The sequence below is a fragment of the Mustelus asterias genome, chromosome 13 (assembly GCF_964213995.1).
Source record: "Mustelus asterias chromosome 13, sMusAst1.hap1.1, whole genome shotgun sequence".
In the NCBI taxonomy this organism is placed as follows: Eukaryota; Metazoa; Chordata; class Chondrichthyes; order Carcharhiniformes; family Triakidae; genus Mustelus; species Mustelus asterias.
In genome coordinates, this window is record NC_135813.1 from 54,523,079 (window position 1) to 54,547,838 (window position 24,760).

Sequence of the window (24,760 nt, forward strand, 5' to 3'; positions counted from 1 at the left end):
CAGCAGACACACAGCCTAATACTCAATGCAGCAGACACACAGCCTAATACTCAATGCAGCAGATACACAGCCTAATACCCCATACAGCAGACACACAGCCTAATACTCAATGCAGCAGACACACAGCCTAATACTCAATGCAGCAGATACACAGCCTAATACCCCATACAGCAGACACACAGCCTAATACTCAATGCAGCAGATACACAGCCTAATACCCCATACAGCAGACACACAGCCTAATACTCAATGCAGCAGATACACAGCCTAATACTCAATGCAGCAGATACACAGCCTAATACTCAATGCAGCAGACACACAGCCTAATACTCAATGCAGCAGACACACAGCCTAATACTCAATGCAGCAGATACACAGCCTAATACTCAATGCAGCAGACACACAGCCTAATACTCAATGCAGCAGACACACAGCCTAATACTCAATGCAGCAGACACACAGCCTAATACTCAATGCAGCAGATACACAGCCTAATACCCCATACAGCAGACACACAGCCTAATACTCAATGCAGCAGACACACAGCCTAATACTCAATGCAGCAGATACACAGCCTAATACCCCATACAGCAGACACACAGCCTAATACTCAATGCAGCAGATACACAGCCTAATACCCCATACAGCAGACACACAGCCTAATACTCAATGCAGCAGATACACAGCCTAATACCCCATACAGCAGACACACAGCCTAATACTCAATACAGCAGTGACACAGGCTAATACACAGCCTAATACCCCATACAGCAGACACACAGCCTAATACTCAATACAGCAGACACACAGCCTAATACACAGCCTAATACTCCATACAGCAGTGACACAGGCTAATACTCAATACAGCAGACACACAGCCTAATACTCCCGACAACAGATACACAGCCTAATACTCCCGACAACAGATACACAGCCTAATACTCCCGACAACAGATACACAGCCTAATACTCCCGACAACAGATACACAGCCTAATACTCCCGACAACAGATACACAGCCTAATACTCCCGACAACAGATACACAGCCTAATACTCAATACAGCAGACACACAGCCTTATACTCCTGACAACAGATACACAGCCTAATACTCAATACAGCAGACACACAGCCTAATACTCCCGACAACAGATACACAGCCTAATACTCAATACAGCAGACACACAGCCTAATACTCCCGACAACAGATACACAGCCTAATACTCAATACAGCAGACACACAGCCTAATACTCCCGACAACAGATACACAGCCTAATACTCCCGACAACAGATACACAGCCTAATACTCCCGACAACAGATACACAGCCTAATACTCAATACAGCAGACACACAGCCTAAGACTCCCGACAACAGATACACAGCCTAATACTCAATACAGCAGACACACAGCCTAATACCCAATACAGCAGACACACAGCCTAATACTCCCGACAACAGATACACAGCCTAATACTCCCGACAACAGATACACAGCCTAATACTCCCGACAACAGATACACAGCCTAATACTCCCAGACAACAGATACACAGCCTAATACTCAATACAGCAGACACACAGCCTAATACTCCGACAACAGATACACAGCCTAATACTCAATACAGCAGACACACAGCTAATTCCGACAACAGATACACAGCCTAAAACTCAATACAGGCAGACACACAGCCTATTACTCCGGACAAACAGATACACAGGCCTAATACTCAATACAGCAGACACCACAGCCTAATACTCAATACAGCAGACACACAGCCTAATACTCCCGACAACAGATACACAGCCTAATACTCAATACAGCAGACACACAGCCTAATACTCCCGACAACAGATACACAGCCTAATACTCAATACAGCAGACACACAGCCTAATACTCCCGACAACAGATACACAGCCTAATACTCAATACAGCAGACACACAGCCTAATTCTCCCGACAACAGATACACAGCCTAATACCCAATACAGCAGATTCACAGCCTAATGCTCCATACGTGGAAGCATTGGAGAGAGTGCAGAGGAGATTTACCAGGATGCTGCCTGGTTTGGAGGGTAGGTCTTATGAGGAAATGTTGAGGGAGCTAGGGCTTTTCTCTTTAGAGCAGAGGAGGATGAGAGGTGACTTAATAGACGTTTATAAGATGATGAGGGGGATAGATAGAGTGGACGTTCAGAGACTATTTCCTTGGGTGGATGTAGCTATTACTAGGGGGCATAACTATAAGGTTCATGGTGGGAGATACAGGAAGGATGTCCGAGGAAGGTTCTTTACGCAGAGAGTGGTTGGGGTGTGGAATAGACTGCCTGCTTTGATAGTGGAGTCGGACACTTTAGGAACTTTCAAGCAGTTATTGGATAGGCACATGGAGCACACCAGGATGATAGGGAGTGGGATAGTTTGATCTTGGTTTCGGACAAAGCTCGGCACAACATCGAGGGCCGAAGGACCTGTACTGTGCTGTACTGTTCTATGTTCTATATAGTACTGACACAGCCTAATACTGAATACAGCAATGACCCAGCCTAATATTCCAGAAAGGCGGCACGGTAGCACAGTGGTTAGCACTGCTGCTTCACAGCTCCAGGGACCTGGGTTTGATTCCGGCTCGGGTCACTGTCTGTGTGGAGTTTGCACATTCTCCTCATGTCTGCGTGGGTTTCCTCCGGGTGCTCCAGTTTCCTCCCACAGTCCAAAGATGTGCGGGTTAGGTTGATTGGCTATGCTAAAATTGCCCCTTAGTGTCCTGAGATGAGTAGGTTAGAGGGATTAGCGGGTAAAATATGTAGGGATATGGGGGTAGGGCCTGGGTGGGATTGTGGTTGGTGCAGATTCGATGGGCCGAATGGCCTCCTTCTGCACTGTAGGGATTCTGTGACAGCAGTGACACAGCCAAATACTCCATACAGCAGTGACACAGCTTAATACTCCATACAGCAGTGTCACAGCCTAATATTGCCTACAACAGATACACAGCCTAATACTACATACAGCAGATATACAGCCTAATACACAATATAACAGTTTCACAGCCTAATACTCGGTACAGCAGATACACAGCCTAATATTCAATACAGCAAGATACACAGCCTAATTCTCAATACAGCAGTGAAACAGCCTAATACTCCATAGGGCAGATACACAGCCGAACACTCCATACAAAAGACACACAGCCAAATACTCAGTACAAGGAGTGACACAGCCTAATATTCAGTACAGCACTGACACAATGTAATACTCCATACAGAAGATACACAGCGTAATACTCAATACAGCAGATACACAGCCTAATACTCAATACAGCACTGACATAGCCTAATACAGTAAGAAGTCTCACAACACCAGGTTAAAGTCCAACAGGTTTATTTGGTAGCAAAAGCCACTAGCTTTCGGAGCGCTGCTCCTTCGTCAGGTAAGTGGTTCTGTTCACAAACAGGGCATATAAAGACACAAACTCAATTTACAAAATAATGATTGGAATGCGAATCTTTACAGGTAATCAAGTCTAAAAGGCACAGACAGTGTGAGTGGAGAGAGCGTTAAGCACAGGTTCAAGAGATGTGTATTGTCTCCAGACAGGACAGTTAGTGAGATTTTGCAAGCCCAGGCAAGTCGTGGAGGTTACATAGAACATAACAGCGCAGTACAGGCCCTTCGGCCCTCGATGTTGCGCCGACCTGTGAAACCAATCTAAAGCCCATCTAACCTACACTGTTCCAATATCATCCATATGTTTATCCAATGATCCTTTAAATGCCCTTAATGTTGACGAGTCCACTACTGCTGCAGACAGGGCATTCCACACCCTTACTACTCTCTGAGTAAAGAACCTACCTCTGACATCTGACCTATATCTATCACCCCTCAATTTAAAGCTATGCCCCCTCGTGCTAGCCATCACCATCCGAGGAAAAAGGCTCTCACGGTCCACCCTGTCTAATCCTCTGATCATCTTGTATGCCTCTATTAAGTCACCTCTTAACCTTCTTCTCTCTAACGAAAACAGCCTCAAGTCACTCAGCCTTTCCTCATAACACTTTCTCACCATACCAGGCAACATCCTGGTAAATCTCCTCTGCAACCTTTCCAAGGCTTCCACATCCTTCCTATAATGCGGCGACCAGAACTGTACGCAATACTCCAAGTGTGGCCGCATCAGAGTTATGTACAGCTGCAACATGACATCATGGCTCCGAAACTCAATGCCTCTACCAATAAAAGCTAACACACCGTACGCCTTCTTAACAATCCTATCAACCTGGGTGCCAACTTTCAGGGATCTATGCACATGGACACCGAGATCTCTCTGCTCATCCACACTACCAAGTATCTTACCATTAGCCCAGTAGTCTGTATTCTTGTTACTCCTTCCAAAGTGAATCACCTCACACTTTTCCGCATTAAACTCCATTTGCCACCTCTCAGCCCAGCTCTGCAGCTTATCTATGTCCCTCTATAACCTGCAACATCCTTCCGCACTGTCCACAACTCCACTGACTTTAGTGTCATCCGCAAATTTACTAACCCAGCCTTCTACGACCTCATCCAGGGCATTTATAAAAATGACAAACAGCAGTGTCCCAAAACAGATCCTTGTGGTACACCATTAGTAACTGAACTCCAGGATGAATATTTCCCATCTGTCTTCTTACAGCTAGCCAATTTCTAATCCAAACCTCAAAATCACCCTCAATCCCATGCCTCCGTATTTTCTGCAATAGCCTACCATGGGGAACCTTATCAAATGCTTTACTGAAATCCATATACACCACATCAACTGCTTTACCCTCATCCACCTCTTTGGTCACCTTCTCAAAGAACTCAATAAGGTTTGTGAGGCTCGACCTACCTTTCACAAAACCGTATTGATAACCACTACAGATAGTGTGACATGAACCCAAGATCCCGGTTGAGGCCGTCCTCATGTGTGCGGAACTTGGCTATCAGTCTCTGATCAGCGACTCTGCATTGCCGTGTGTGGTGAAGGCCGCCTTGGAGAACGCTTACCTGAAGATCAGAGGCCGAATGCCCGTGACCGGTGAAGTGTTCCCCAACAGGAAGAGAACAGTCTTGCCTGGTGATTGTCGAGCGGTGTTCATTCACCCATTGTTGTAGCGTCTGCATGGTCTCCCCAATGTACCATGCCTTGGGACATCCTGTGTTTGTCTTCTGAGGAGGTCGGTGCGGCTTTTCGCTGTGGCGCATCGGAACTGTCGATCGATGAGTCGAGCGCCACAAACATGGGACACGGTGGACAGAGCACCCTTCGTTGTCCAGTACTTCCCCGGAGCGGAGAAGCTACGACATCTTCTCCGGAGCCTTCAACATGTAATTGATGAAGGCGAACATCTCGCCAAGGCCATCCCCACACCCCCACTTGCCTTCAAACAACTGCACAACCTCAAACAGACCATTGTCCGCAGCAAACTACCCAGCCTACAGGAGAACAGTGACCACGACACCACACAACCCTGCCACAGCAACCTCTGCAAGACGTGCCGGATCATCGACACGGATGCCATCATCTCACGTGAGAACACCATCCACCAGGTACACGGTACCTACTCTTGCAACTCGGCCAACGTTGTCCACCTGATACGCTGCAGGAAAGGAATTCCTGAGGCATGGTACATTGGGGAGACCATGCAGACGCTACGTCAACGGATGAATGAACACCGCTCGACAATCACCAGGCAAGAGTGTTCTCTTCCTGTTGGGGAACACTTCACCGGTCACGGGCATTTGGCCTCTGATCTTTGGGTAAGCATTCTCCAAGGCGGCCTTCACGACACACAACAACGCAGAGTCGCTGAGCAGAGACTGATAGCCAAGTTCTGCACACATGAGGACAGCCTCAACCGGGATCTTGGGTTCATGTCACACTATCTGTAACCCCCATGACTTGCCTGGGCTTGCAAAATCTCACTAACTGTCCTGTCTGGAGACAATACACATCTCTTTAACCTGTGCTTAATGCTCTCTCCACTCACATTGTCTGTACCTTTCAGACTTGATTACCTGTAAAGATTCGCATTTCAACCATTATTTTGTAAATTGAGTTTGTGTCTTTATATGCCCTGTTTGTGAACAGAACTCCCACTTACCTGATGAAGGAGCAGCACTCCGAAAGCTAGTGACTTTTGCTACGAAATAAACCTGTTAGACTTTAATCTGGTGTTGTGAGACTTCTTACTGTATTTACCCCAGTCCAACACCGGCTTCTCCACATCATGACAGCCTAATACTCCATACAGCAGTGAAACAGCCTAATACTCAATGCAGCAGTGACACAGTCTAATACTCCACACAGCAGATACACAGCCTAATACTCAATATAGCAGTAACATAGCCTAATACTCAATGCAGCAGTGACACAGCCTAATACTCCATACAGCAGATACACAGCTTAATACTTCATACAGCAGATACACAGCCTAATACTCCATACAGCAGATACACAGCCTAATACTCCAGCACCGTGGGGTATATAACTATGTTACTCACATTATATAAATGCGATTTGGCATTGCTATTGTGAGAAAGCATGAGAGCCCCCGCTCCTCCAAATTTCCCTGCCCCCCTCCCAAACCGCCCCACCTCCCCCGTCCCCCACTCTCCGCCTCTGCCCATGTTAGTAATTACGTGTATTTAGCTTAGCTCGGACTGCCAGGCACAATCATCCTTCGGGGCAGCACACCGCTTGGATTGGTGATGCACAGTCAAGATGCCTGCATACTGGCCCACCCAGCAATTCAGCACTGCTCAAGTGCAAAGCAAAGCTTTGTGGTCCCCCCAACCCTCCAGTCTCACTCTCCACTGCACCATTGTGACATCCATCCATTTATCATAGCTGCCTGGAAAATATTTCCCGCTGAATTGGGGCAGCATCGTGGCACAGTGGTTAGCACTGCTTCCTCACAGTGCCAGGGGCCCGGATTCAATTCCCAGCCTCGGATCACTGTCTGTGGAGTTTGCACATTGCCCCTGTGTCTGCATGGGTTTCCTCCGGCTGCTCCAGTTTCCTCCCACAGTCCAAAGATGTGCGGGTTATGTGACTGGCCGTGATAAATTGCCCCCTAGTGTCCAAAGGTGTGCAAGTAAATGAGAGTGGTTACAGGGAAAGGCTGGGGAGGGGGGTTGGACCTAGGTGGGATGCTCCTTTGGAGAGTTGGTGCAGCTTCTAAGGGCCGAATGGCCTCCGACACTGTAGGGATTCTGTGGTTCAGAGCCACACAGCAATTATGGGGTTAAAATGATTCTCGGATGCTCAGCTTATGAAGTACAGACTTGTGAGTCACATGTTTTTGTTTCAATGAACAACATCACAAAAACCTCTCACAAGGAGATCGGGCTGGAAGATTGGTGCTTAGCACCCACTCTGAGCCTGCATGCCCACCCCAGTGTTATTTCCTCATGTTAGTGTGCAAATGTTGTTTCCACAACTGAACACAATGGACCCTGGGCTGTCTCTGACTCCAAAGCAGAGATTCCTCTTCTTCTGTGACATGGGTGAATGGGTGTTGTCTGGGGCCATTTGGCTCGGACAAGGTCTCCTCTATTCCTTAATTGGATGGCATGTGGTAATTATCCTGTGCCATTGTTCAAGCTCCCAATGCCTTTGATAGTGTCAGCTGTGCTGTGATTGTAATGAAACTAGAATAATACATAATTAACATAAAAGCAAATTACTGCCGATGCTGGAATCTGAAACCAAAAGAGAAAATGCTGGAAAATCTCAACAGATCTGGCAGCATCTGTATAATAAATATTTATATATTTCTTTATCTGTATCTATAATAATACATAAACTGTTTAGAAACTCTATGGCTAGGGAAATCTCCTGGTTTACGAGTGAAGATTGCCTCCTCACCTGGGTAAGATTAAAGGCTGCTTGACATTTGAATGAATCTGACATCTGTGTGAATGTTGGTTTAAAATACTCCCCAACACTGCAATAGATTTCCAATGCTGGGGACAGTTAGGGGCAGTGAGTCACATTCCTGAACTATACCAGTGTCAGTTCTCCTTGCAATCCACAGGCAAACAGATTTCAATCCCAACCAGGCAGTTCAGAACATAGACGCAGAAATCTGTGCAGTGCCAGAAGGGTGGCACAGTGGTGAGCACTGCTGCCTCACAGTGCCAGGGACCCGGGTTCAATTCCCAGCTTGGGTCACTGTCTGTGTGGAGTTTGCACGTTCTCCCCGTGTCTGTGTGGGTTTCCTCTGGGTGCTCCGGTTTCTTTCCACAGTCTGAAAGAGGTGCTGGTTAGGTGGATTGGCCGTGATAAATTCTCCCTCAGTGTACCCGAATAAGCGCCAGAGTGTGGCAACTAGGGGATTCTCACAGTAACTTCATTGCAGTGTTAACTGTGACATTAATAATCTTATAAATAAGACTGGCAGATGGCTAATCATAGTCCAATAATTATGGATTTCAAAAGGGAAAGTTTTGCTTGATTAATTTAGCCTTGTTGAATTTTTTGAAGACATAACAGAGTAGTCAAGGGCAACACAATAGATGTAATTTATCTGGATAGATTACCACATAATAAATTAATGAATGAAGTCAGAGAGTGCACTGTCATGGAGGAAGCAACAGAATGGATAGCAAACTAACTTCAAGTCAGAGGGAAGGGGGTAAAGAATAGTTATATAAAGTTACAATGTGTAGGAAGCAGTGCTCCACAAGAATTAGTTACTGGGACCACAATCTGTATTAACAGTTTACATTAATGATATAGACTTTGGAATCTAATCTTTAAATTTGCAGATGACTCCAAACTGTGTGTGTTGGAGGTGGGGACAGGGTGGTGGCAACAGATAATTAGTTGATACCAAGAAGAGCTCAAATTGCATGAAGATATTAGCAAACTTATAGAATGGGTGTATAATTGTCGAATTAATTTCAACACATAGACATTACATTCAGAAAAATACGGAATTGCAGATTATTCAGGAAATAAGAATCGAAATGGGGTATAAGACAAAGGGATCTGGGAATGCAAATACACAAATCATTAAAAGTAGTGACACAGATTAACAAGACCATAAAATAGCAAACTAGGCACTCCTTTACTTTTAGCAAGGGAGAATCGAACAGGAAAAAAGTTATGCCAAGTTTGTGTCGAACTTTTGTTAGTCCACACAGTGCTGTATGTAGATCTGGTTGATATATTATGAAAAGAATCAAGGGGCAGGGTCAGGAAAGAATAAGAAGGGTGGTAACAGGCATGCATGAGAAGACATGTCAGCAGCGGAGAAACAGGCTGCGTATCTTTTCTCTTGGAGAGAGAAGGCGGAATGGTGACCTCACAGAGCTCTTTAAAATGATGTCAGATTTTGCTCGGGTTTTCAGGGAAAGAATGTTTCCCTTTTTCCACTTGTGAGAAAGTTCAAAACTAAGGACCACTGATTTACAAGGAATGAAGAAGCAGACAGAGTTAGATGTCAGGAGCTGCAGTAGAGCATAAGGATCAGTATGAAGTGGTTAGGCTGAATGGCCTATTTCTGGGCTGTATGTCCTACCTGCATAGGGACTGGAAGAGCGGTGACCACAAAGTTAACCGATATCTCACATGACCCTCTTCCATCCCCACGGATCTCAATCACATTCACCCCCTCAACCTTTCCCCTTTACCACCTCCCCCCCCCCCCCCCCCCCCCCCCCGCTGCTCCTCTCTCTCTCACACCCTTCTTCCCCTGCTGCACCCTCTCCCCATCCCACACAAGTCCCACCTTCCTCACACCCTTTCCATCTTCCACCAGCCCAATCTCCAACACACCCCACACTCCCACTTCAACCCACATCTTCCTCCCTGTGCCAACCTTCTCCCTCCTCTCAACACCCTTCCCTCTCAGTGCCCTGCCAACCCCCTCCACCACCCACCAACCTCCTTCCCATCACACCCACCACCTGCTCCCTTTCCTTTCTTACCTTGCTCATTGTTCCACAGGAGCAGGCTGAGGGTAAGGGAGCTTGTGTGTGCACTAATTTATTTAATTATTTTTTCAGTTAAATTAGTGAAAAAAATCGGAGGTTTTTTTTCTAAACAGGAAATAGGCCCAGCAGCAGCCTGGGAAGGTTTTGGAGGGTTTAAAAGTAGGCCGCACCTTTGAGCGGGCAGCGTCGTTAGCGGGCAGTGGAGTGAGCAGGGGACAGAGTGAGAGCTAAAAGGGCTTTGGCTCACAGGGCTTCGGCGAAGGCGAGGAAGGTTGTTTGTTTGTTTTTCTTCTGTTACACCCCCTTTTTGTTTTATCCCCAAAAACTAAAAAGGGCATGGCTGGTATGAGTGGGAGGCCAGTATACTGCATTCGGTGTGGGATGTGGGAGTTCCTGGAGACTACTTGCCTCCCGGAAGTCCATATCTGTGCCAGATGTGTGGAACTGCATCTCCTGAAGGATCGTGTAAGGGAGCTGGAGCTGAGGCTCGATGAACTCAGTTTAGTTAGGGAAAATGAGAGAGTAATAGATAAAAGTTATAGTCAGGTAGTGACACCAGGGTCTCGGAAGGAAGACACATGGGTCACAGTTAGGAGGGGTAATAGTCAGAAGGGTGATGTGCCAGAAAGTACCCCAGTGGCAGTCTCCCATAAAAGAAAGGAATCGGCAACAGATGGGAGAAGGGAAGGGAGTGAGCAGTCTGTGGAGGGATCCCCTGTGGTTGTCCCCCTCCAAAATAGGTATCTTGTTTTGGATTCTGTGGAGGGGGATGACCCTCCAGGGGTAAGCCACGAGGACCAGATCGCCTCCACGGAGACAGGCTCAGGGGTCCAGAAGGGAAAGAAGGGGTTTAGGAGAGCGATAGTTGTGGGGGACGCAATGGTTAGAGGCACGGACAGGCGGTTCTGTGGGACTGAACGAGAATCCAGGATGGTAGTCTGCCTCCCTGGTGCCGGGGTACTGGATGTCTCCGAGAGGGTAGGAAGCATATTTAAAAAGGAAGGTAGTCAAACGGATGTGATTGTACACATTGGGGGAAATGATGTAGGTAGGAAGAGCAGGGGGGATATACGAGAGAAATTCAGGGAGTTGGGTGCTAGGCTAAAAAGTAAGACCTCCAGGGTAGCAATATCTGGACTGCTCCCGGTGCCTAGTGCAAGTGAGGCTCGGAACAGGGAGATTCTACAGTTGAACGCGTGGCTAAAGGACTGGTGCAAGAGGGAGGGTTTTAAATTCATAGATAACTGGGAAATCTTCAAGTCAGGATGGCAACTGTACAGAAAGGATGGCTTACACCTTAACTGGAAAGGTGCAAATATCCTGGCTGGGAGTTTTGCTAGAGTGTTTCGGCAGGATTTAAACTAGTGTGGCAGGGGGGTGGGGAACAAAACAGGAGGTCAGTAAATACTGAGGCTGGGGTCGAGCTGGGGGCCAGGGCAAGGCTAGCTAAGAAGAGGAGCACTCTGGAGGAGGAGGACCTGACTGGGCCTGGAGGTCTGGAGTGCATCTGCTTCAATGCGAGGAGTGTAACGGGTAAAACAGACAAACTTAGGGCCTTAATGCTTGTGCGGAATTTGGATGTGGTTGCGGTGACGGAAACTTGGTTAAAAGAAGGACAGGACTGGCAGCTGAATATTCCGGGGTATAAGTGTTTTAGGCGAGACAGAGGAGGGGCTAAAAAAGGTGGGGGAGTAGCGATATTAGTTAAGGAGCATATTACCGCGGTGCAGAGGGTAGATAACTTAGAGGGGTCATGTACTGAGTCGCTGTGGGTGGAACTCAGAAACAGGAAGGGTGCAGTCACTATGCTGGGGGTGTACTACAGACCACCCAACAGCCCACGGGAAGTGGAGGAGAGGATATGTCAGGAGATTCTGGATAGGTGCAGAAAACATAGGGTTGTTGTAGTGGGGGACTTTAATTTCCCTGGCACAGACTGGAAAGTGCTTAGAGCTGGGGGACCGGACGGGGAGGAATTTGTAAAATGCGTACTGGAAGGTTCTTTGGAACAGTATGTAGATAGCCCGACACGAGAGGGGGCTATACTGGACCTAGTTCTGGGAAATGAGCCCGGTCAGGTCGTCAAAGTTTCGGTAGGGGAACATGTGGCAAATAGTGACCACAACTCTGTTAACTTTAGGATAGTAATGGACAAGGATGAGTGCTGTCCTACGGGCAGGGTGCTAAATTGGGGGAAGGCTGACGATAGCCGGATTAGGCAGGAATTGGTGGATGTTGATTGGGAGAGGATGTTCGAGGGTAAGTCCGCGTCTGGCATGTGGGAGTCTTTTAAGGAACTATTGATAAGGCTGCAGGATAGGCATGTGCCTGTAAAAAGGAAAGATAGGAAAGGTAGGATTCGAGAGCCGTGGATAACCAGGGAAATTGAGGATCTGATTAAAATGAAAAGGGAGGCGTACGTTAAGTCCAGGCAACTGAAAACAGATGGAGCTCTGGAGGAATACAGAGAGAGTAGGAAAGAACTCAAACGGGGAGTTAGAAGGGCAAAAAGAGGTCACGAGATGTTCTTGGCAGGCAGGATTAAGGAGAATCCTAAGGCATTCTATTCATACGCTAGGAACAAAAGATTTGTCAGGGAGAAAATCGGACCTCTCAGGGACAAAGGAGGGGAATTATGCTTAGAACCCAAGGGAATAGGGGAGATCCTAAATGAATACTTTGCATCGGTATTCACGAAGGAGAGGGGCGTGTTAACCGGGAGTGTCTCGGAGGGAGGTGTTGACCCGTTAGAGAAAATCTCCATTACAAGAGAGGAAGTGTTAGGTATTTTAGGGAACATTAAAACTGACAAAGCCCCAGGGCCTGATGGCATCTATCCTCGACTGCTCAGGGAGACGAGAGGTGAAATTGCTGGGCCTCTGACGGAAATCTTTGTCGCTTCTTTGGACACGGGTGAGGTCCCTGAGGATTGAAGGATAGCGAATGTGGTCCCGTTGTTTAAGAAGGGTAGCAGGGATAACCCAGGAAATTATAGGCCGGTGAGCTTGACGTCCATGGTAGGGAAGTTGTTGGAGAGGATTCTTAGAGACAGGATGTATGTGCATTTAGAACGGAACAATCTCATTAGTGACAGACAGCATGGTTTTGTAAGAGGGAGGTCGTGCCTTACAAATTTGGTGGAGTTTTTTGAGGAAGTGACAAAAACGGTTGATGAAGGAAGGGCCGTGGATGTCGTCTATATGGATTTCAGTAAGGCATTTGACAAAGTCCCACATGGCAGGTTGGTTAAGAAGGTTAAGGCTCATGGGATACAAGGAGAAGTGGCTCGATGGGTGGAGAACTGGCTTGGCCATAGGAGACAGAGGGTAGTGGTCGAAGGGTCTTTTTCCGGCTGGAGGTCTGTGACCAGTGGTGTTCCGCAGGGCTCTGTACTAGGACCTCTGCTATTTGTGATATATATAAATGATTTGGAAGAAGGTGTAACTGGAGTAATCAGCAAGTTTGCGGATGACACGAAGATGGCTGGAATTGCGGATAGCGAAGAGCATTGTCGGGCAATACAGCAGAATATAGATAGGCTGGAAAATTGGGCGGAGAGGTGGCAGATGGAATTTAATCCGGATAAATGCGAAGTGATGCATTTTGGAAGAAATAATGTAGGGAGGAGTTATACAATAAATGGCAGAGTCATCAGGAGTATAGAAACACAGAGGGACCTAGGTGTGCAAGTCCACAAATCCTTGAAGGTGGCAACACAGGTGGAGAAGGTGATGAAGAAGGCATATGGTATGCTTGCCTTTATAGGACGGGGTATAGAGTATAAAAGCTGGAGTCTGATGATGCAGCTGTATAGAACGCTGGTTAGGCCACATTTGGAGTACTGCGTCCAGTTCTGGTCGCCGCACTACCAGAAGGACGTGGAGGCATTGGAGAGAGTGCAGAGAAGGTTTACCAGGATGTTGCCTGGTATGGAGGGTCTTAGCTATGAGGAGAGATTGGGTAGACTGGGGTTGTTCTCCTTGGAAAGACGGAGAATGAGGGGAGATCTAATAGAGGTATACAAGATTATGAAGGGTATAGATAGGGTGAACAGTGGGAAGCTTTTTCCCAGGTCGGAGGTGACGATCACGAGGGGTCACGGGCTCAAGCTGAGAGGGGCGAAGTATAACTCAGACATCAGAGGGACGTTTTTTACACAGAGGGTGGTGGGGGCCTGGAATGCGCTGCCAAGTAGGGTGGTGGAGGCAGGCACGCTGACATCGTTTAAGACTTACCTGGATAGTCACATGAGCAGCCTGGGAATGGAGGGATACAAACGATTGGTCTAGTTGGACCAAGGAGCGGCACAGGCTTGGAGGGCCGAAGGGCCTGTTTCCTGTGCTGTACTGTTCTTTGTTCTTTGTTCTTCGACCTCCTCCCTCCCAACTTAGAATCCTACAGTGCAGAAGGAGGTCATTCAGCCCATCGAGTCTGCACTGACCATAACCCCACCCAGCCCCTATCCCCATAACCCCATGCATTTACTCTAGCTCGTCCCCCTGACACTGAGGAGCGATTTAGCATGGCCAGTGCACCTAACTTGCACATCTTTGAACTTGTGGGAGGAAACCGGAGCACCCGGAGGAAACCCACACAGACACGGGGAGAACGTGCAGACTCCACACAGGCAGTATCTGAGGCTGGAATTGAACCCCAGTCCCTGGTGGCGTGAGGCAGCAGCACTAACCACTGTGCCACCATGCCGCCCTTCCCAACACTGTCTTGACGGTGGGAGTGGGTGAGGTAGTGGTGTGGGCAAGGAGAGGATTGGGGGGGATCCTTCACCTAGGATCAGCCTCATGCCCGTGTTGTCCACAGATTTCTGATGGCAGCCTTCTTCTTTTACCTGGTTTTGGAAAAGAGCCGCATCCAGTGAAGGTTTCTGGCTTCAGATTCTGAGGGGCAGTTTCTCTGGCATTAATCACCGTCACGCGGCCTGAGGGAGAGACAAACCGAGGTTACACAGAGCACAGTACAGGCAGAAACGGGCTTTGTACACAGATTAACTGATCTTCACTGGCTCGTATAACAGGCAGCGCGTGCAATACTGACCGTTTAGTGATACAACATTGCTATTCAGGGATTGTAAGTACCTGCGAGTAATTTGATCACTGTAATTGGCTAACTTTGTTCTATGGCTCACATTCTGCTTCATAGGAACACAAGCTGGAACAATTTGGACTGATAGTGAGTCACCACAGCTTGGCTTGGCTCGAGGGCTGTTCAAGTATCAGTGAAAGTGAGAAAAGGCAGGAATCCGACTGACAGAAAAGTGAAACGTGAGCAGCAAGGGAAGAGCCAACAGCTTGGAGGGCTGAATTCCACACACGTTACAGCAAAAACAGTCAAACACCAAAAGGAACATGTCTCCTCCAATCAACATAAACCTTTACTCCAACACGCAGACACCAAGTGCTGAGCTTTGTCAATGATTCTGTTCCTGTGCTTGGCAATGCGAGGATTATTGATGCGATATTAATGCTGGAGATTGGAAAGCCCTTTCTCCCCCCCCCCCCCACCCACCCCATGCTGAGTCTGAGTCCGGAGAGGAGGAAATCTTAAACCAATGAAGAGCAAACTCCTGGCAGAACGGATCTGACTCCAGGCAGCTCACATCCGGAGAACCTTTCCTCCTGGAGGAATAGCGAAAAACCATCTAAAAAGGGCACGGGATAAAAGAAACAACAAAAATGATATATGGCCAACCTCAGAGCTACGTGGGAGAAAGGGAAAAGCTATCGATTGTCCATAGCTGCAAATCACTTCCACTGTGTTCATTGTGAATCAGAAACACAATTTGTAGTTGAAGTTATCAAGGTTATGCTGCAGCTTTATAGAACCTTAGTTAGGTCGCACTTGGAATATAGTGTTCAATTCTGGTCGCCACACTACCAGGAAGATGTGGAGGCTTTGGAGAGGGTACAGAAAAGATTTACCAGGATGTTGCCTGGTATGGAGGGCATTAGCTATGAGGAGAGGTTGGAGAGACTTGGTTTGTTCTCACTAGAATGACAGAGGTTGAGAGGTGATGCGCACGGAGGTTTACAAGATTAGTTAAAGTTAAAGTTTTATTTATTAGTCACAAGTAAGGCTTACATTAACACTGCAATGAAGCTGCTGTGAAATTCCTCTAATCGCCACACTCCAGCACCTGTTTGGGTCAATGCACCTAATTTATGAGTGGCATGGACAGAGTGGATAGAATAGAATAGAACCCTACAGTGCAGAAAGAGGCCATTTGGCCCATCAAGTCTGCACCGACCACAATCCCACCCAGACCCTACCCCCATATCCCTACATATTTTATCCACTAATCCCTCTAACCTACGCATCTGAGGAAACTAAGGGGCAATTTTACATGGCCAATCAACCTAACCTGCACATCTTTGGACTGTGGGAGGAAACCGGAGCACCCAGAGGAAACCCACGCAGACACGAGGAGAATGTGCAAACTCCACACAGACAGTGACCCGAGCCGGGAATCGAACCCAGGTCCCTGGAGCTGTGAAGCAGCAGTGCTAACCACTGTGCTACCGTGCCGGGTTGAAGGTGGTGGAGGCTGGAAACCTTACAACATTTTAAAAATATTTGGATGAGCACTTGAAATATCATAACATGCAAGGATATGGGACAAGTGCAGGAAAATGGGATTAGTGTGACTTTAATTGTAGTGATTGTCGGTGCAGACTCGATGGGCTGAAGGGCTTTTTCTGCGATGTACAACTCTATGACTATGACTCTATAACACCAGAAAGTGCAATATCCTTCTCAGCCATTTTAGCTCAGGCACAGCAAGATCCAAGATCATTCGCAGAATAATTAATGGACAGAAGCCTCTTTGCTTTCTCCATTTCCATCACTCCCCCACTGGCACTTTGTGCCTTCAGTTGTTAAGGCTCTGGAACCCAAACCCTAAACCTCTCTATCTCTCTCCCTCTGTTAAGATGCTCTTTAAAAACCTACATCCAGTTTTTGATTAAGCATCCTGCGATTTACTTTTGGGGCTGTCAGGCCAGTACAAAAATAACAAATAAGAATAAAACCAGACAGGACCATCTGACATCGACCTAAGCAAGTTGACTGATATCTAGACCCTTATGTCAAAACTGGGAGATGAGTCCCCCGCACCAATGGTCTGGCATAGTCATAGTCACAGAAGCTTCCAACGCTCCCTCAGATGATGAATCAATGCTTCACCACTGGCAAGAAGCACTGAGGGTAGCAAAGGGCACAAAACGTTCTCTGGGAGGGGGCTTCAATGTCCGTCACTGAGTGGCTCAGAAACCCTGGGCCAGTACTAGTATATAAGTGACCAGAGTGAGTTAGGGGTTTCACACGGACAGGCATCTGGTTCTTGGGGAAGGAGGCCATGTTGGATCACATGTTTACCACTTAATAAAACCCCTCAGCCTTCATGGAAGAAATGGGACACTGCACATCGACAAATGAGACATATTGCCACCCTCAGCACATCAGTGCAAAAGATCAGGCTGAAGCATTCACAACAATCTTCAGCCAAAAGTGCCAAGAGGATGATCCACCTCGGCCTCCTCCAGTGGTCCCCAGCATCACCCATGACAGTCTTCAGCCAATTCGATTCACTCCGTGATCAAGAGCTGAAGGCACTGGATGCTACAAAGTCCAGTGATGGTCCTGAAAGCTTGTGCTCCAGAACTAATCGTGTCCCTAGCCAAGCTCTTCCAGTACAGTTACAACACTGGCATCTACCCAGCAATATGGAAAATTGCCCAGGTATGTCCTGTACACAAAAAGCAGGACAAATCCAACCCGGCCAATTACCGCCCAATCAGTCCACTTTCAATCATCAGTGAAGTGATGGAAGGGGTCATCAACAGTGCGATCCAGCAGCACCTGCTCAGCAATAACCTGCTCAGTGGCGCCCAGTTTGGGTTTCGCCAGGGTCACTCAGCTCCTGACCTCATTACAGCCTTGGTTCAAACATGGACAAAGGAGCTGAATTCAGAGGCGAGGTGAGGGTGACAGCCCTTGGCAGCATTTGACCGAGTGTGGCATCAAGGAGCCCTCACGAAACTGGAATCAATGGGAATCGGGGGAAAACTCTCCACTGTTTGGAGTCAAACCCAGCACGAAAGTGGCTGATTGTGGTTGTTGCAAGTCAACGATCTCAACTCCAGGACACCATTGCAGTATTTCATCTGGTCCTGGGCCCAACCATCTTCAGCTGCTTCATTAATAACCTTCCCTCCGTCATAAGTCAGAAGTGGACATGTTCGCTGATGATTGCACAATGTTCAGCATCATTCACTTCTCCTCAGATACTGAAGCAGTCCATGTTCAAATGCAGGAAGACCTGGACAATCTCCAGGCTTGAGCTGGTCAAGTGGCATTTAGCATTCATGCCACACAAGTGCCAGACAATGGCCATCTCCAATAAGAGAGAATCTAACCATTGCCCTTTGACATTTAATGGTATTATGATTGCGGAATTCCCCACTATTAACATCCTGGGGTTATCATTGGTCAGAAACTGAACTGGACTAGCCATATAAATGGCTACCATACTATAAGTGGCTACCAGAGCAGGTCAAAGACAGGAAATTCCACAGTGAGTAACTCATCACCTGACTCCCCAAACTCTGTCCATTATCTACAAGGCACAAGTCAGGAGTGTGATGGAATACTCCCCACTTGCCTGGATTAATGCAGCTCCAACAACACTCAAGAAGCCTTACATCACCCAGGACAAAGCAGCCCCGCTTGATTGCTACCCCATCCATAAACATTCACTCCCTCCGCCACTGATACACAGTGACAGCTGTGTCTACCATCTACAAGATAGACTGCAGCAACTCATTAAGGCTCCAGGAGTTTGTCCCAATGACAGTGAAGGGATGGCAATATTTCAAGTCAGGATGGTGGGTGACTTGGAGGGGAACTTCCAGGTGGGGATGTTCCCAGGTATCTGCTGTTCTTACCCTTGTAGATGGTAGCGGCTGTGGGTTTGGAAGGTTCTGCCGAAGGATACTTACTGAGTTTCTGCTTCAAATGCTGGTTTTTATGTCCCATATTAACCTCCACCAGCAACTCTTCATATTCGCCTACCAACTGTTTGTCTGTTCCTATCCCTCTTTATGTAGTTTCCCTTTGAACACGTTATAATCTCTAACAATAAATATTCCTCCTCCCTCAGAAAGTGCAGAGGAATGACTGTGAAACATAGTTTTTAACTAGACTTTATGTATTGAGTTTTTTTAAGAAGTATCTGAAACGCCTCCTATGAATGTGAGCAGGCGCTGAACTCCAGTTACACCAGAATCAACTGTGTGGAGTTTGCACGTTCCCCCCCGTGTCTGCGTGGTTTTCCTCTGGTGCTCCCGTTTCTTCCCACACCCCAAAGATGTGCGGGTCAGGTGGATTGGCCATGCTAAATTGACCCTTAGTGTCAGGGGATTAGCCGGGTAAATATGTGGGGTTATGTGGGATAGGGTCTGGATGGGATTGTTGTCGGTACAGACTCAATGGGCCGAATGGCCTCCTTCTGCACTGTAGGGATTCTATAAACTTCACCCCCCTATCGAGGAACGTTTAACATTTGACACATGACAGACATTGAGCCTCAGCAACACGTCACTCAACCCAATCACTGACAGGGATTACCTGTTGATGCATTATAGATGGTGAAAATGGCTCCTCCGCCAATACCAATACTCTGGGGGTTGACGAGAGAGGTACAGAGCAGTGCAGCAATCGCACCATCAACAGCTGACCCACCATCCAGCAGGATGTTCCTAGAACAATGAACAGGAAAAATGTGTCACATGTAGATAAGTCAGAGAAACTCAAGGACAATAATATAAGTGTAACAGTCAGGCCTTGGGGTGGGGGTGGTGAGCATTGGGGCAGGGGTGGAATTAACTAACTGGTTGTAGCAGATCCATTCAGATTTTCTTCCATGCATTAGACTGAGTCAATCTAATAGAAAATAACAATACCAGGAAACTCTGCTTGCAACGTTAATCCACTGATTAAATCCACAGGAATGTTTTGCTATTTTAATGTATTTCAGTGTGAGCTTACTATGGGTTCATTCCTTCCAATGTAAACTTACACATCACAAAAGGAAACCAAAAGAGAAAATGCTGGAAAATCTCAGCAGGTCTGGCAGCCTCTGTAAGGAGAGAAAAGAGCTGGTGTTTCAAGTCCTTATGCCTTTTAGCTTTGACTAAGGGTCATCTGGACTCGAAACGTCAGCTCTTTTCTCTCCTTACAGATGCTGCCAGACCTGCTGAGATTTTCCAGCGTTTTCTCTTTGGGTTTCAAATTCCAGCATCCGCAGTAATTTGCTTTTATTACGAAAGGAAGCTATGTGTTCAAATTTTAAAACTCATGAAAGAGGGTACAGAAAAGATTTACCAGGATGTTGCCTGGTCTGGAGGGCATTAACTATGAGGAGAGATTGGAGAAACTTGGTTTGTTCTCACTGGAGCGACGGAGGTCGAGGGGCGACCCGATAGAAGTCTACAAGATTATGAGGGGCATGGACAGAGTGGATAGTCAGAAGCTTTTTCCCAGGTGCAAGGGGCAAGGTTTAAAGGAGATGTACGAGGCAAGTTTTTTACACAGAGGGTGGTGGGTGCCTGGAACTCGCTGCCGGGGGAGGTAGTGGAAGCGGATACGATAGTGAGTTTTAAGGGGCGTCTGGACAAATACATGAATAGGATGGGATTCGAGGGATATGATCCCCGGAAGGGTAGGAGGTTTTAGTTCAGTCGGGCAGCATGGTCAGTGCTGGGTTGGAGGGCCAAAGGGCCTGTTCCTGTGCTGTAATTTTCTTTGTTCTTTGACTGCTGTACGAGTTCTCTGCACTAATCGCATTTTTGCTGCTTAATAAATTAACATTCTCACCAAACCAGGAAAGAAGTAACAAAGTGAACAACTTTAGAAATGAAAAGGAAGCACAGAAATGTATGTTTGGCAGCATTTGTGCAGAGGGAAACAGAGGCCACAAATTTTCAGCATGGCCTCAGGAATTGGAGTCAGAAATGTTCCCAACATTGTGATCCTGCCCAGAGTCCAGGGAGCACGGGCTTGCACATGCCTGGTGGAAGGGGAAACTGCCTGGAGTCAGGCTGAGGTGGAAATGAAGGCAGATCCATGGTGAGGTGGCTGGGTTAAAAATCCCTCCTTCAGTCACAGAGACAGCAGCCCAGTGCTACAAATCAGTGTGAGGCCTTCCTACTGTCATTTGCTACCCCCTCATCCACACCCTTACCCATCTACCACTCCCCTTATCTCCCTACCCTCTACCATTCCCCTTGTCCCACCACAACCTCTTACGCCCTCAAACATCCTTACTCTCCCTTACCTATTTGCAACCCTCCTCCACTTATTCCCTTCAGCACTTTACTTCCTTTATCCCCCCTGCAACCCATTATCCCAGTATCCACTATAAACAGAACTCACACATCCTATAATAACTGTTAGAATTCTCTGAATAGCTCATAAATCTGTCAAAATAAACAAACACTTGAAAGCCACTTAAAAATTATTGATCTCTTCAGAAGCTGTTAATTCTGCTGAGATAAACATGGTCACATTCATCTGAAAGCTGATAAACAAACCCTGCTCAGCTGAACCCATTAATGGTTTGGTCGTAAGACAAGCCCAAAAATTGACATTCCCCTGAACAACTATGTAAACTAACCCTGCTGAGCAAAATCCATTTGAAGACAGCTAAAAGCTCATACATCTGTCACAGCTTTGAAACAGCAAAATAGATGGCTGTGCTGAAATTCAGAGTTAAAGTGAAAGCAATGGGGACAACTCCCACAATGGACTCTGGAATTCAAATATGCTAACTTTTCAACATTGTTCAACATAGATTTATATAATATATAAAAAGCAACATAAATAAGTGTTCTAGTGGTAATAGAAGTGGGAACCCTCATAACTTTTAACAAGTATTTTAATTTGATTTGATTTATTATTGTTACATGTATTAACATACAATGAAAAGTATTGTTTCTTGTGCGCTATACAGACAAAACATACCGTTCATAGAGAAGGAAATGAGAGAGTGCAGAATGTAGTGTTACAGTCATAGCTAGGGTGTAGAGAAAGATCAACTTAATGCAGGGTTGGTCCATTCAAAAGTCTGATGGCAGCAGGGAAGAAGCTGTTCTTAGAACCATAGAAAAACCATAGAAAATTACAGCTCAGAAATAGGCCTTTTGGCCCTTCTTGTCTGTGCCGAACCATTTTATGCCTAGTCCCACTGACCTGCACTTGGACCATATCCCTCCACACCCCTCTCATCCATGAAGCCGTTCAAGTTTTTCTTAAATGTTAAAAGTGACCCCGCATTTACCACTTTATCCGGCAGCTCATTCCACACTCCCACCACTCTCTGCGTGAAGAAGCCCCCCCTAATATTCCCTTTAAACTTTTCTCATTTCACCCTTAACCCATGCCCTCTGGTTTTTTTCTCCCCTAGCCTCAGCGGAAAAAGCCTGCTTGCATTCACTCTATCTATACCCATCAAAATCTTATACACCTCTATCAAATCTCCCCTCAATCTTCTACGCTCCAGGGAATAAAGTCCCAACCTATTCAATCTCTCTCTGTAACTCAGCTTCTCAAGTCCCGGCAACATCCTTGTGAACCTTCTCTGCACTCTTTCAATCTTATTTACATCCTTCCTGTAACTAGGTGACCAAAACTGCACACAATACTCCAAATTCGGCCTCACCAATGCCTTATATAACCTTACCATAACACTCCAACTTTTATACTCGATACTCCGATTTATAAAGGTCAATGTACCAAAGGCACTCTTTACGACCCTATCCACCTGTGACGTCACTTTTAGGGAATTCTGTACGTGTATTCCCAGATCCCTCTGTTCACCTGCACTCTTCAGAGTCCTACCATTTACCCTGTTCGTTCTACTTTGGTTTGTCCTTCCAAAGTGCAATATCTCACACTTGTCTGCGTTAAATTCCATTTGCCATTTTTCAGCCCATTTTTCTAGTTGGTCCAAATCCCTCTGCAAGCTTTGAAAACCTTCCTCACTGTCCACTACACCTCCAATCTTTGTATCATCAGCAAACTTGCTGATCCAATTTACCACATTATCATCCAGATCATTGATATAGATGACAAACAATAATGGACCCAACTCCGATCCCTGCGGCACACCACTAGTCACAGGCCTCCACTCAGAGAAGCAATCCTCCACCCCACTCTCTGGCTTCTTCCATTGAGCCAGTGTCTAATCCAATTTACTACCTCCCCATGTATACCTAGCGACTGAACCTTCCTAACTAACCTCCCATGAGGGACCTTGTCAAAGGCCTTGCTGAAATCCAGGTAGACAACATCCACCGCCTTCTCTTCATCCACTTTTCTGGTAACCTCCTCGAAAAACTCTAATAGATTGGTCAAACACGACCTACCACGCACAAAGCCATGTTGACTCTCCCTAATAAGTCCCTGTCTATCCAAATATTTTTTAGATCCTATCCCTTATCACACCTTCCAATAACTTGCCCACCACCGACGTCAAACTTACTGGCCGATAATTTCCCGGATTTCTTTTGGAACCTTTTTTAAACAACGGAACAACATGAGCCACCCTCCAATCATCCGGCACCTCCCCCGTGAATACTGACATTTTAAATATGTCTGCCAGGGCCCCTGCAAGTTCAACACTAGCTTCCCTCAAGGTCCGTGGGAATACCCTGTCCGGTCCTGGGGATTTATCCACTCTGATTTGCCTCAAGACAGCGAGCACCTCCTCCCCTTTAATCTGTAAAGGTTCCATGGCCTCCCTACCAGTTTGCCCTATTTCCGTAGACTCCATGCCCGTTTCCTCAGTAAATACGGATGCAAAAAAACCATTTAGTATCTCCCCCATCTCTTTTGGTTCCATACACAGTCTACCACTCTGGTCTTCAAGAGGACCAATTTTATCCCTCACTATCCGTTTGCTCCTAACATACCTATAGAAGCTCTTTGGATTTTCCTTCACTCTGTCTGCCAAAGCAACCTGGAATGCGAGTTTTTACAGGTAATCAAGTCTTAAAGGTACAGACAATGTGAGTGGAGAGAGCGTTAAGCACAGGTTAAAGAGGTATGTATTGTCTCCAGACAGGACAGTTAGTGAGATTTTGCACATCCAGGCAGGTTGTGGGGGTTACAGATCGTGTGACATGAACCCAAGATCCCGGTTGAGGCCGTCCTCATGTGTACGGAACTTGGCTATCAGTCTCTGCTCAGCGACTCTGTGTTGTCGTGTGTCGTGAAGGCCGCCTTGGAGAACGTCTTGCCGGATCATCGACACGGATGCCATCATCTCATGTGAGAACACCATCCACCAGGTACACGGTACATACTCTTCTGACTCGGCCAATGTTGTCTACCTGATACACTGCAGGAAAGGATGTCCCAAGGCATGGTACATTGGGGAGACATTGCAGACGCTACGACAACGGAGGAATGAAAACCGCTCGACAATCACCAGGCAAGACTGTTCTCTTCCTGTTGGGGAACACTTCAGCGGTCACGGGCATTCAGCCTCTGATCTTCGAGTAAGCGTTCTCCAAGGTGGCCTTCACGACACACAACAACGCAGAGTCACTGAGCAGTGACTGATAGCCAAGTTCCGCACACATGAGGAAGGCCTCAACCGGGATCTTGGGTTCATGTCACACTATCTGTAACCCCCACAACCTGCCTGGATGTGCAAAATCTCACTAACTGTCCTGTCTGGAGACAATACAAACCTCTTTAACCTGTGCTTAACCCTCTCTCCATTCACA

The 24,760-nt window shown here is 46.9% G+C and overlaps 1 protein-coding gene across 1 annotated transcript in view; it reads right to left on the bottom strand.

The window, feature by feature from the left end:
• The window catches only part of LOC144503115 (glutathione hydrolase 5 proenzyme-like), an 81,510-nt gene that overhangs the window by 14,964 nt on the left and 41,786 nt on the right, over positions 1-24,760 (bottom strand). The window contains exons 3-4 of the mRNA XM_078227626.1: positions 19,599-19,729; positions 14,806-14,895 (exon numbers count right to left, since the gene is read on the bottom strand). Of these exons, the coding sequence (XP_078083752.1) occupies positions 14,806-14,895; positions 19,599-19,729 (221 nt within the window). The remainder of the gene's footprint in view (positions 1-14,805; positions 14,896-19,598; positions 19,730-24,760) is intronic.